Raw genomic sequence first — 14,178 nt, forward strand, 5'->3', positions numbered from 1 at the left:
GCTCTTATGTTTTTTTTTATGTTTAAGTATTTATTTATGAAAGTATTGATATGCAAGAGTACAACAATTTCACAATTGGAAGTATTCCATCTAAAATTGTTTGATCGCTTAGTATTACTAGTTTCTTGAACATCTCCATAATTCCTGTGTGTTTTTTTTCCTTCGAGGGTTGCTGTATGTAAATATTTTCTTTTATTTGTGGAGATGGATTAATTAATTGTTCGAAGCTAATCCAAAGCAGACTCGGTATTAATTTAAGCGATAGTGTTTATGTTAGTTTTATTTATTGTACAGAATATATGTACATCGGCGGGCTTATCGCTATGAAGCGACGTAATCTGTCCGACTAAAACTAACTTTTCAGGCATTTAAAAGGATAAATAATTTTGTAGGCGGAGTACTAATTTAATTTATTATATATAGTTTGTTGCAGCTGTGTAACTCGTAAGCTACGGTTTCCCGTTCTGAGACTTGTCCGCGTATCAACTGATATTTTATCTTAACCGAAATGATAATTTTGAACTATAAATATTTAATCATTTCTGTCGAGTTTATGTACTCATCGTAGGTAACTAAATGTATTCGGTGTATAAGATCAAATTAAAATAGTATTCGAGTAAAGTAACTTGGGAGAACCATCATTTAATGGACAATATGAAAGTTAAATATAATTTTATCGGGGACATTTAATGAAACAGGTAGTTTTTTTAAAATCATTTTTAACATTATGTTTGCTGTTTTATTATTTTGTTGTCTGTTCCTTTAATATTATGTTGACGGATGGAGCATCATTCGGTAGATATCTCTTCAGACATTTGATTCTTCATTACACCTCCTTTGATCCGAAGTTCCCTTCTATTTAGTTTGACACGAACATTATCCAGAATGGGCGCCCGGCGGCGGCGCGGTCGAGGAGTAAGTCAGGCGGTGGCGCGTGCGATAGGTTTAGTGAAGGGCAGGCGACTCCCACCTCCCCCGGACACTGTTGCCAGTGAAACAAACTACCAAACGACTCGCTTCCGGTGCGAAGCTATTAAACTAAGTGACGAATGAGTGCGATACAATAATCAGTGAGTGAGCAGTGAACGGAATGCGGAACGTCCTCCGCGGGCCGTTCCGCAAGTGGAAACTATACGCAACTTTTAAGATTACTGTGCCATTTATCTATTTTATCATTAACGTGTGTCGCGATGTAAGTACGTATATACATATTTTGTAATAACGTTATGTGTACTGATCCCATTCTCGGAGGCTCTGTCGAGGGGTTTTGTATCTGGGGGTGCCGTGTATCGTATTCTGACAATATTATTTTGCGAATATACGCTCCCAGATTCTTCCTGTACATAATTCATTTGACGTAATTATCGGGCCGATGAGTGGATGTTTAAGAAAATGCTGTATAATTATATGACGCATATTAGATTAGCTGACATTTTCTAGCGGATACATTGTTATATCAATAGACTTAAGGATTTTAATGGATTTGCTTTATATGTACACCGACGCAGCATCTTCCCGGGATATTATTTCACCCGCTGTTGGTGCATTATTGTGTCTTCGGCAACTTTGAACTTTTCATATCATTACGAGGTGACCTGTGGCAGCGTCTTTCCTTCAAATTGAAACGCTACTTTATATTTATTTAAATAATTAAAAAGAAAATTATATATTTACTCAAACTTCTTATATTGTACATATTTATATTTATGTAACGAGATTATTTTATGTAACACTAAAATTGACTGAAATAATTTATTATGATATATTTTATTTCTCCTGATTGTCATTACAAAGGTTGAATTGGATACGCACCAATTTATTCCTTCCTTTGAATCCGATCCGAAGGTTCGATTAGTCGGAGGATTTGGGTGAATTATAAATAAAAACCAAAGTAGAATCCTTGTCTCATTCTTTTTGAGACGTCAAAAAATTATAAAAATATATATTGTTTTGCTTTAAGTTCATTTTGTGAAGCCTTTGTGCAAACTTGGCTATTTTTGTAGTAAATATGACACAAAATAAATAATATTTCAGCATTATTTAAATAACGTTATGTTACATCCGTATCAGGAAAAAAGATACTTGAGAAGTGTGTTTTAATGTCTTTTGATTGAATACATATTTCAAGTTGGGTAGCACCGGGACAGTACTATATCCACTGCGGTATTTGATTTTAATTCTATGACTTTTTAAATATAAGTTTACATATATTAATTATAGGGTACTTACTTTGCTGTAAGAAATTAGTTTTTTTCTATGTATTTACATGTTAATCAAGTTTTTTCAAATTGTTACCAATTTATTATACAATATTAGTGTTAAATATAAATGTAACATACTGATTTAATTTACACATTTCAATGCAGAGGCACTGCCATTTTCAATGACGTAAACATTGTACTTCCGTTATCTTTAAATAGTTATACATAGTTTCACATATGTTTCAAAATTATTACTCGATAAACACTTTGCAGTTGTATTTCTTGTTAATGAAACACTTTAAAGGGTGTTTGTAAATATCAAAGTACCAACAATCTCAGTAACATAAAGAAAACTTGAATATTTATTTCAACAATTTTTATCTTCCTAAAACTAGTGCGGTGCAGATACTTCTAATAACTTTGAAAAACGCAGTATTGTACTGGTTGAAAAAAAATTGTCAGAAGTCCAGTTGTGATATTCTTTTTTTTCAGTTACTTTAAAAATTTTTATCAAACTGAATAGTTTTATTTTAGTAAAAACAGGCAATCGATATTTTGAATTTATTCAAAGATATTCTTTAAAAATGTCTCACATTGTTCAAATTTAATTGTATTAGGATTTTCGATGGTGTTTAATGTTACGCTGATTTACCGGGTAGCTTTGAATGCTAATCACAACTCAAATCGAGATTTTTCCTCAGATTGCGTATATATAAAATATAATTTAAGGAAACTTTTAGTTTTAAAATATCTTAAAACAGTCATTATCTGGCATCTACAAAATTTATAATACTTGCATTTTAGATTAATGTCTATAAAAAATACTTATATATTTTATATACCTATGTCATTCGTTTAAAAGCATTTCTGATCAACACTAATTTATTTGAAGAAATACTGAATATACCGCGTAGAGATTAACATAACCCGTCGAATTCCTCGCTTACTGGCAGTCTCCCACAGAGTAAAGATGAAATGCATATCTATGTTTAAGTGACTGGCTGTAGATAAAGTAGATATTAAAACAAATCTGTTTGATATTACTAACTTATAAAGATGTAATTTAACTATTTACCTATTATTTTAAACAGAAATATGAATAGGTTATGTAGGCTACTTCGTAATCAAATATTTGGCACGTCTTGATTCTGGACCAAAATTAAACAGCTCAAGTTTTTCCATTATTTGTGTAATTTATTAGCCGTTATTATCGTGGTTTTTAACCATTCGGTAGAAAATTGATAGCGTGTCGAAATTCTGAACTCAAACAATTAAATATAATATAATATTTTACATATTAGAAAAAAAACTTACGACATTCAAAAAGTTGATCAATTTTTTTATATTAAAAATTTTTAATTGATATTTTTTCACATAAAAATATTTATGTATTTACATTAAAACGAAATTATTTTGAAATATTATACAATATTTTAGTGTGATTTATTTATATCTGTAATTAGTAATAGGATAATAAATAACTATCGCCGGTAATTGTTGTTTTTATTTCCGTGTCCTTCCATCATTACCAGCACTAGTGAATCCAGATAGCATCCCTTCACATAAAAGGGATGGGAATATACAAGTTTGTAATTTAACAGGAATATTATTCTCACTTCCCTTGCAAGTAAGTGCCCAGGTGCTTGTAGCGAGTGAATTCCGGAAAAGTATCCGTGATTAAAACAAAGCATTTCGATAAAGAGAATGATTTATTTTTTTATTAATATAGTTGCATACAAATAACTGAAAAATAAAACATTGACTAGAAGTAAACAGTATGAATGCATCTCGTACGGGCAGATCTAAAATATATAAGAAATCATTCTAATATTAATAAACCTAAATGTAAGTACACAAGTAATAAATATCTAATGCGGTATTTGGTGATTCTTCGTAGCTTTCAATGTTAATCATACTATACTAAAAAAATACTTTTCCATCCGCTCACCGGCGTGTTAGATATAAACTACTTTTAAATTTTTTCAAATAAACTGAAATTACACAATATGTAGTTAAAAAAATCAAAACAATCATATTCATTAATTTTTAACGATTTTTATCTAAAAAATTTAAATAGTAAAAATCTGATAAGCTTCTGAATATAATATAATATATAAATTATAATAAATGACAAAGCTTTTATTGTACAGCACTTTATGGTTACAAAAATTATGTAATTTACTTTATTTTCGATCAATTACAATATACAATATAGTTTTCTTGCAGTAATTATGCACAATTTAGAAAATAATTAAGAAGGAAGAGAATACAATTGAAAAGTCTAAAAAAAAATTGAGATCAAAATGAAAATGCAGGATACAAATTATTTCTTAGGAAAATAAATTTAATGATTCTAAACTCGATAAATGAAATTATGAATGGTTCTCAACTCATTAAGAATGAACACTTTCTCACTGAAGGAATGTTAAAAAAAGTGAAAAAAGGAATTTGAAACATGCTGTTTTTCCGGGCAATGTTTCTCAATACAAATACATTTTAATAAATAGTTAACAATTAATTACATAGTTTTATATGGCAGCTTGTTGTAACACACAAACAGATTACATATTGTTGCAAACAGCGAACAGTGGATCTTCCAGACCGCTGAATCGTTGGACCGACTAGACATTATTTCACAAAAATAATGTGAACAATTCATACAACTTACAATCTAGTACATACCAAGCAGTTCTAGCTATTGTACATAATATTGACATACTCGTTAGTAAACTTTTGAACGGTAAACATACATTTTCAGGGCAAATGTATGAATAATGGGTGATGGCGCTACTTTGCTACTACAGAATGATGCATATAGATTTGAACAAAAATCCAAATAAGCTTGTTAAAGCAGTGATTTTTTCTGGTTATGATTACTGTACCAGACAAATTTATGTCTCTCATTTAAATGATGATTATTAAATGACAATAATTGTGTAAATAATGGGAAAAGATATTCGGTTCCTATATAAAAAAAGGACTCAAAAATGTAATAGTAGTTAAACTGTTTTAATGTTTGTTATTTTTTTAATTATCATAGTTTATGTGTCCATCCATCCATGTAAGCTTCATTTAATGCCTGAATGAATGCCAGCATAAGTTCGTTTCCTGATCACCATGATAATAATTTAATTTAATTTACATGAATTTCAAAATTGATCACCTCACCTTCTTTTTATTGATATTCATGCATTATTCTAATGCGGTGCTTTATGCATCAAAAGGTGCACTAAAGAGTTATTAAACTTCTAATGAGAAAAGTAGTGATACTGAAATGTGATCTTGGAAGGCGTTTTTGTTACTTATGTAAAGATTGCTTGCAAAGGAATACATTTTTTACATAATATAATTTCAAAACCCCTTTCAATTAAAAAAAGGTATTTATCTTAGTCGTATCTTTGCAGGAATTAATGTTGGTATTGTCATCCATTGTAACATCAAATAGAGGGAAACAGATGTACCACTTTTTAACTTCATACAGATGGAAAATGGTGAACCACATTTGAGTAAGTTTTCCTCGCCAGTCTTTATTGAAATAAAATAAACAATAAACATTTTCCATCCAGAGATCTGCTATGCCATTATTATGTAATAGCGAACATTTTTAAATGTCTGGATTATTTAATACCCTACAAACTACAAAAAATGGAGACATTACTGCACCATGCTTGATTGTAAATTTTCGCAACACATTTTGAAAATATATGGATAAAAACATCAAAGTCAAAATATAACTACATATTGGATTCATTAGGATATCTACTTATTATGCGCACACCTAATTATTCATTTCCTATGAGGATACATTTATTTTCCACGGAGAAACAGTGTCTTAAGTAACAGAATTATCATACAATAGACTCTTTATTTATCAGTTTCGGCGCAAGAAAGTATCTTTACCAGAACAATTTGGTCAACTATACACAAGACAATATACAGACATAGTTACATATGTAAGAACTAAAAACTACAGACTCTTTATGAAAAGAATATGTAGTTCAATTAGACTCGCTAAAAAGCTTGAAATTTCAAAAATAACCTCACAATCTGACTCTAATTATGTACTTTAAGTCTACCATTCACTAAAAGTTCATTAAGAAATAAGTCTTTGTGTAAGCATAAAGTTTTTTTTAAAAACACAATGCCGTAATAGAAAACAGCTTTAAACAGCTATGGAAAACAGCTATTTTTCCTTCAATTCTAAAGAATTTTTACAACAATTGTCTCGAAAATAACCTGAAGGTGTTTGCATATTATAGCATGTATAAATGTCTATTTAGTGGAACATTTTTCAGTATATTTCGACTAACCGCAATGTCTACCCTGATGAGTTGAAAGTCTACTGCATTTAAAATAAAATAAAACAATCATATTTTTTTTTATAAACCAAATTAAATACATTCCAGTTTAATCTACACTTACTTCCAACATGAGTCGTTTTTAATCCATTGGAATATACCAAACCAGCATACATCGGTCAGATTTGATGTTGCCGGTTAAATCACAGAATTTTTACATAACTATAGGTAAATAATTAAACTAAAAAAAAGAAATCCTTGTGACAGCAGAGTTAAAGAGCTAAAAAATTATATCTTAATTTGATCATAACATGCATACTCCTAGCCTATCATCAAGTACGGCGTATATCTTTATTATTTGTTAGTACAACAGTCACCACACAAAGTACAACTAAGGTCTATTTTGTGAGTGATGTGATAAAAACATAATGCTAAATATCAAACAAGTCTCAAAACTTTTATGCTAAGTAGAATTACAACATGCAAGCGTAAACATTTATCACGCGCAAAATTCTTTATTAATAATTCTTATAAAAAAGGGTTTTAACATGATAACCACTTGGATTTTTAAGCAAACATTTTTTCAATCCTCGGGGGTAGAGCTAAACCGAAAGGCACATTATCATGTTTTAATTCGGATTATTGTTTACGCACCTCTTATGTATTTGATTTTAAAAGTAATCAGCGGTAGTTCTAATAGAATATCTGAAGATTAAATATGAACGCAGTAAATTACAGACCATTGTCCATACATTTGTCCGCCTCCGTAGTGTAATGGTCAACACGCTCGGCTACCGTTCTGGAGGTCCCGGGTTCGATTCCCAAGGCGGGTAGAATAAATAGAAGTAATTTTTTCACTGTAATATTTATTCAATATTACCCTGGACTGGTACCTGAAGCGGAGGGCTGATCACCTTTCCTTCATGTGTAAAAGATCATGATAACACTGCATTTATACAACGCAGTGCCCTATGCACCATTAGGGTGCGGATAAGGGTTTAAAAATAAAAAAAAATTACAGACACATTTTTAGTTGAACTGTGTATGTATAATTTTGATTTGAAATTTCAGGCACCATTGCAGGGGCCGTATTCATATAGTGTTGAAATTGTGTAATGCAATAGAATAATACGAGATTCAACCAAAAACATGTCTATTATGTATAAAGGTAACTGATTATGTATTGGATCCTACACTTTTTCTAATCCTGAAGCATTAGACTACTCAGTGCCCTTATTTTGAGAAAACCTTTCTTTTCTTTCATGATACATACAATGTTGTAATGCTTAGATAAAGTTTTAGTAATTGAAAAACAAAAATTGTTATTACATTTCGCCAAATTAATATTAATTTATCATTATGAACTGTCAAGGAAATCAGTAGATATTTTATTTACAACAATCTGAATTAGTAAACTGAGGATAGGGATATTGATGTATGAAAACCTTTTTTACTACATACAAGCAAATACTGTAACATTTTTATAGAAATCAAGTTTGATACTTGACACCTATTCTATCAATCTCAGCAGTTTTTGAAGTATGTAAGCTATCTGTATGGTACATATTTACAAGTGAGTGATTGAAACCACTCAAAAATCCCCAACTTAAATTTGGGGGCAAACACAATATCAACAGGCCATCAAAATTTGAAACACCCTTTTAAAAAGGAATGAATACACTATCCCCATATCAGCTTTTGGTATGTAGCACAGAGATTTATGTATCTAAAATATTGAACTAAAATAAAGTTTGTAAAACGCACTGAATAAAAAAATATTCAAAAGAATGGACCTCCAAACTTCTAATGGTTTGACATTCAAAATGCAAACATGTAATTCCAGAAATATTTACTTTGTTAGAACAAATATTCATTTTACAAGGTTTTTTTTTTTAAAACAAAAATTAAACTGTCCTCTGGAATTGATTGATTTTAAAATTGCCAATTCCACAGAATCTGATTTATATAGCGAGGCAACTCATTACTCTGTAATTGCAAAGCCCAACATGATTTTATTATTTTTAAATTTAATAATCACATCATAATTTTTAAATCTCTCGATATCGGAGGTCCACAGTACATCTCTCCTTGTTCCCCAATAATATTAACGCTTTAAGATTATATGAAGAATGAAGCCAGAGAATCGATCTATACAGTTGTGCTTTTACATTAAACTTACTGCTTTTTCTTAAAGAGTAATTGCAACGGACCCGAGAGCAGTCTTACGTAATGCTCATTTTACATATAAGCAATATGAGGGCCCCATATACACACTGTTAGAATATGTCAATCTGTGGGTAGTTCCCGTAATTATTGATGACTGGTGGTTTTTAGGAAAAACCACTAAAGAAACCCTCACAGTTACGCATTTACTACAAATAACACGATGCGATACACAAAAATCAAGTTTGATATTAGATTTAGTTGCCTGTGTAACCGTTTCCACTTAAGTGGAAAACTGGGCAGGTCATGTGGCACGAATGTCTGAGGATAGATGGACGAAAAAGGTGCTTGACTGGAGGCCTAGAACAGGACGCAGAAGCGTGGGTAGGCCCCAGACAAGATGATCCAATGACATTAAAAAAGCGGCAGGCCTGCACTGGAAGAGGGTTCGTCCAACAGAGAACTGCAGAAGCCCAAGAGGAAGGGTTTTGTTCAATACTGGACACAAGACGAAGGCTGAAAGTGAGTGATCGATATGCAGCGATCTTGGCTTTCTGTCGTGCAATTTCACCATATCACTCTGTGTGGAGATTTCTCTGCTTGTATTGTGGGTGTTTGTGTGTTGGTTCACCAGTAGCGGTACTTGCGCACGCAGTCGCCGGCGAGGTCGGTGATGACGGCGCAGAGGTCGGGCAGCACGGCGAGCGCGCCGGGGCGACGCAGGCGCGCGCCGAGCGTGCACGCCGTGAGCAGCGCGCCGCCGCGCAGCGCCACCACCACCAGCTTGGTGCGGTTCTTCTCCCAGCGCAGGGCCACTATCCGACCCTCGCTGTCCACGTCTATGCCGCCGTATGACCCTTTACCTGAGAGTTTAACAAGTTTTGCCATAAATTAGATAAAGAGTGGGATAAATTAAGACATTAGTATTTTAACATTTTAGTATAAAAGAAAGTAAAAAGTAAAATGAAAATATACAAAACATGTGTTCGACCAATAGCCACTTATGGGATTGAAGCAAGAGCAGATACTTCCAGAACAAAATCTCGACTTCGAACCTCCGAGATGAAGACTCTACGATCCATAACGGGAAACAAATTGCGAGACTGAGTAAGAAATACCGACATCCGGAGCATGTGTAAGACAGAGGATATCGTGAGGTGGGGACGACAACGAAGGCAATACTGGAAGGAACATATAAATAGAATGTCAGAAGACAGACTTCCATGTATCGCTCTCCAAGGCAACCCTGAAGGACGCAGACCCCCAGGTAGACCTCCGAAAAGATGGAAAGACAGCTGGGAGTCAACATCCTAAGAGCGACATGCGGAGGCACAAACAGATCCCTAGGATCTACAAAAAGAAAAAGAAGAAGTATAAAAAGGCAAAATATAAGTTTCATGCGGTGTGGGCAGAAGACAAATCTCCTGCCTCCGGAATATACAAGATTGGACCCGATTGATCAGGACCGTCGAGGCGCTGTTTAGAGCTGCCGAAGACAAAGACAATTACTCTCAAGTGATCTCAAGTCGACGTCTGGGGGACTTGACAGGACACAAAGAAGAAGTATATTTACACATTTCGGATGGGTATTTTTTACGCCTGCGGATAAGTTTGATAAGATAAGTTTGAGTTATTACTGTCTATAATTTTACTTTAATGAAGTATTAAATCTATAGAATTATTTCTATCCTCATACCTGTCATATTTATGACTGCCTACGTATTGTAGTGGTGAGGGCGTTTGGCTACTGATTTATTATGACCCAGAGGGCGCTTGTCCACTACCCAGAATTACACGGAATTTTACCCTCCGGCACATCAGTTAGCGTTTTAAAACAATGATTGGCTTGGATTGACTTGTTTTTTTGACCATATTTCTTGGGATCGGTGGTCTTGATCAGTGCATGAACACGTTGCGTGTAAATTCGATCATGCTAAACTGTCGTAGTCGTTTTCATTTCTCAAAAACGGACTGCCGGAAGGTGAAATCCTGTGTAGTGGACAAACGCCCAGAGGGGTCATAATAAATATCAATGATTTTTCACTGAAATATTTCTTTATCACTACCTTGAACTGGCACCTAAAATGCAGGACTTATCACCTTGTCTTTACATTATTATGAAGAACATATTACCTTTAGGAATCTGAGCGTAGGTTGCCACAGGATCCCCCTTGGCGCTGAACACATGAATAGCCGTATCGGCCACCAGCAACTCTCCGCTGGGAGACACACACAGGCCACCGATGAGACCGAGTTGAGATGAACTTCCACCAACCTTCAAAAACATAATATGCTACTAAAACACATTTCGGATGGGTATTTTTTACGCCTGAGGACCGCTGGCGTTGGGATTCGATAATTATGTACACACATATAGTTAAGACCTTAACAAAGAGATTGTTATATAATATTCATCCTTCTTTTTTGCCTTTGAAATAAGGCTGGTGTAGAAGGTAAAAATACCTTTTCCATTCTTAAGCATCAATCGACCAAACGGGCAGAAATACGTTTATCATCTGAAGTGTGTTAACTCTCAAAAAATATTATTTAATATAACTAATGTTCGTAAAAATAAAAGCCAATGGTCAGTATTTTGAATAATCGAAAAATAAAATTTCTCGTAAATATTATGTGTTTTCTTTGCCTCGAAAACCGGCAAAAACTTATTCATACACCTGGTAAGTCTCAGAATTCAATTGAGTTGGCGGTATGCATATAGCATAAAACTTTCCAGTGTAAAGGTTTAACCTGTTAACCGGGCGGTCCGCTGTCCAATTACGCAACTTGTAACGGACGCGAATACTGATTCACTCCGTGTCTTAAATTCATGTCGAGACATGTATGGATGACTAATACCTTTGTTGTTCGAAAAATATACATCTTTATATATAATATAATAAACATATTTTTCAAGGACGTATTCATATGTCCTACCCGTACCCGATATTGTTTACGTTTGACGTATTTATGCGTCCCGCCCGGTCAACAGGTTAATAGTCCTACCTGGAAGAGATATTTTCCATCAGCATCGAACACAAACACGCTCCTGGCGCCGTTGTCTGCCACCAGCACGTGTCCGTAGGTGGGGTCCACTGCCACAGCCACGGGCTCCTGGAAGGCGTCGTGGCCCCAGCTGTGCAGCGTGTCCCCGTCTGCGGTCATCTCCGTGACGCGCCGCGTGCGCCAGTTCACGGCCACCAGCCCGCGCTGCGTCACCGCGATGCCCGTGCAGCTGCGTCCCACCAGGCCTGAAGGGAAAGTAACATTAGTAAAAGGCCTTATTAACCCTTTGCACTTGAAACTTTTTACAACTTACTTTTTGACATTTTTACAATAGAAACACACAAAAGTGGTCAGGTTAGGAGTCAAAACAATCGGCAGGTATGTATGAGGAGATGCATGAACGTGGAAGAGGCAAAGAATGTTTGCAAGGATAGAGTGGTGTGGCGTTCTATTCTCTCTGCCTACCCCTGCGGAGAAGTGGCGTGATGGTAAGTTAGTTATTTTACAATGGGAACACACCCAAATGCTAAAATAAGAGCAACTGGCGGGACAGAATTGTACCTGCGTTAGTACGTATCCCGGCCTTTTATTATTTAAACGCCATAACGGTACATAGCGGCGACATATAGTCGCCAACTGATTTACTAGGGAATTCACCTTGTCGACATATTGTCGCCATTCGAGTGCAAAAGGTTAAGGCCGAGATCTCAAGCGTTCAAATTACAACGCGTTCGGCAAGCACTGCATCATATAAACGCTTGATTGTTAACACATGAAAGAAAGATGATCAGCCCTCCGCTTCAGGTACCAGTCCAGGGTGGTATTGAATAAATATTAGAGTGAAAACATCACTTATATTTATTTGACCCCCCCTGGGAATCGAACCTGAGACCTCCAGTACTGTAGCCGAGCGTGCTAACCATTACACTATGCCATGGAGGACAGACAGGCGGGTTCTTTTAAAAATAGAATGAAATATGCTTACCTTCATTCTCGATGTACTCCTTGCTGTAGAGATGGTGGTCGAGGACGTGCACGCGCGAGTTGCCCGCGTCCAGCAGGTAGAGCGGGCCGGCGGGGCGTGCGTGCGCCAGCGCGGCGGGCTGCACGCACGCGCCCGCGCCCGCCCCGCGCCCGCCCCAGCGCGCGGCTGCCTCCGCGCCGCCCGCCACGGTCAGCGCCAGCGCACCGCCACCGCCCCCCATCGGGCGCCCCACCACGCCCACCGCCACCGACACCGTGCCCGCGTACGGGGCGCGGAACGATATCCTGAAATGAAATGAGAAGTGGTACTTTCGATTTTGTTTCCTTATCCAATCAAATATTGATAACAACTTTTGAGTGTGTTCAAATACTTGTTCAGAAATCCGGATTATCTCCGCTTGGGATATATTTTATTATCTTAGGAGATATTTACATTACATTACATTAGATTTTCAGGCGGGGCTTACCTTACCTTACATACAAATTAAAAGTCTTTGCTCAATTAAGGCTTTCCCTATTCCAACATAGGTGTCGGTAGTGAACTCACATGAGCTGTGCCACGAGTTTGATCAATATATCAGTGGGTTCTGAAAATTGAGTGGTGGGGTAGTCAATCATGGGTAGAATTGGTGAATGTTACACATGTCGCTCACTCCTTTCAAGAACGTCATAAATCAAAAATTGTTCATTTTCAGCTGTGCATGTTTTCGGAATGCCCAGAAAATGTACTATATCCCAGCAACAGCGGCATATTTTTAAATTAATATTTACTCGCTACAGGGCAGAAAATGTTGTTTTTGCATTTTGAAGAAGAGGTATTGTTTAATTATTTTTTTTAATAAATTAAATATTTTTCAAATGGAGAAAAAACCTTCAGGTTTTACATAAAAAGATATGTTGCAGAGTAAAAAGTTCAATGGGTGGCTTGATATTTATTTTTAATACATTGTGTTATATTTTTAAACTTTAAAAACGTTCTCCTGAAAAATCAAGTTTTTTGATTTATGACGTTCTTGAAAGGAGTGAGCGATGTGTAAAGTTTATTAATTACTTTACCAAACCTATGATGGCCGTAAGCCCTGTGAATAACCAGACTTCTCTATTATTATTCATCTATGTTGAGATGTCAAAAATTTATATTTTAAGATTGAATATCAATATTTTAAACATATATCGCTCACTCCTTTCAAGAACGTCATTAATAAAAAAACTTGATTTTTCAGGAGATCGTTTTTAAAGTTTAAAAATATAATACAATGTATTAAAAATAAATATCAAGCCACTTATTGAACTCTTTACTGTGCAACAGATCTTTTAAGGTAAAACCTGAAGGTTTTTTCTCCATTTGAAAAATATTTAGTATATTTCAAAAAATAATTAAACAATACCTTTTCTTCAAAATGCAAAAACAACACTTTCTGCCCTGTAGCGGGTAAATATTAAGTTATAAATATGTCTCTTTGGCTGGGATAAAGTACATTTTCTGGACATTCCGAAAACATGCACAACTGAAAATTGATGATTTTTGA

General features: G+C 35.0%; 1 protein-coding gene across 4 annotated transcripts in view; it reads right to left on the reverse strand.

The window, feature by feature from the left end:
* Window positions 1-3,897: 3,897 nt before the first annotated feature.
* Window positions 3,898-14,178, reverse strand: part of LOC148306313 (tripartite motif-containing protein 3-like) — a 145,872-nt gene continuing 135,591 nt past the window's right edge. For all 4 annotated transcript variants that reach the window (XM_088265237.1, XM_088265235.1, XM_088265236.1 and 1 more), the window contains 4 exons: window positions 12,651-12,934; window positions 11,666-11,910; window positions 10,796-10,937; window positions 3,898-9,525 (listed from right to left, as the gene is read on the reverse strand). In XM_088265237.1, coding sequence (XP_088121363.1) covers window positions 9,290-9,525; window positions 10,796-10,937; window positions 11,666-11,910; window positions 12,651-12,934 — 907 coding nt within the window. In that variant the 3' untranslated portion in view covers window positions 3,898-9,289. The remainder of the gene's footprint in view (window positions 9,526-10,795; window positions 10,938-11,665; window positions 11,911-12,650; window positions 12,935-14,178) is intronic.

The sequence above is a fragment of the Brachycentrus maculatus genome, unplaced genomic scaffold (genome assembly GCF_059751285.1).
Source record: "Brachycentrus maculatus isolate JH-2025_06_01 unplaced genomic scaffold, ASM5975128v1 h1tg000244l, whole genome shotgun sequence".
Classification (NCBI taxonomy): domain Eukaryota; kingdom Metazoa; phylum Arthropoda; class Insecta; order Trichoptera; family Brachycentridae; genus Brachycentrus; species Brachycentrus maculatus.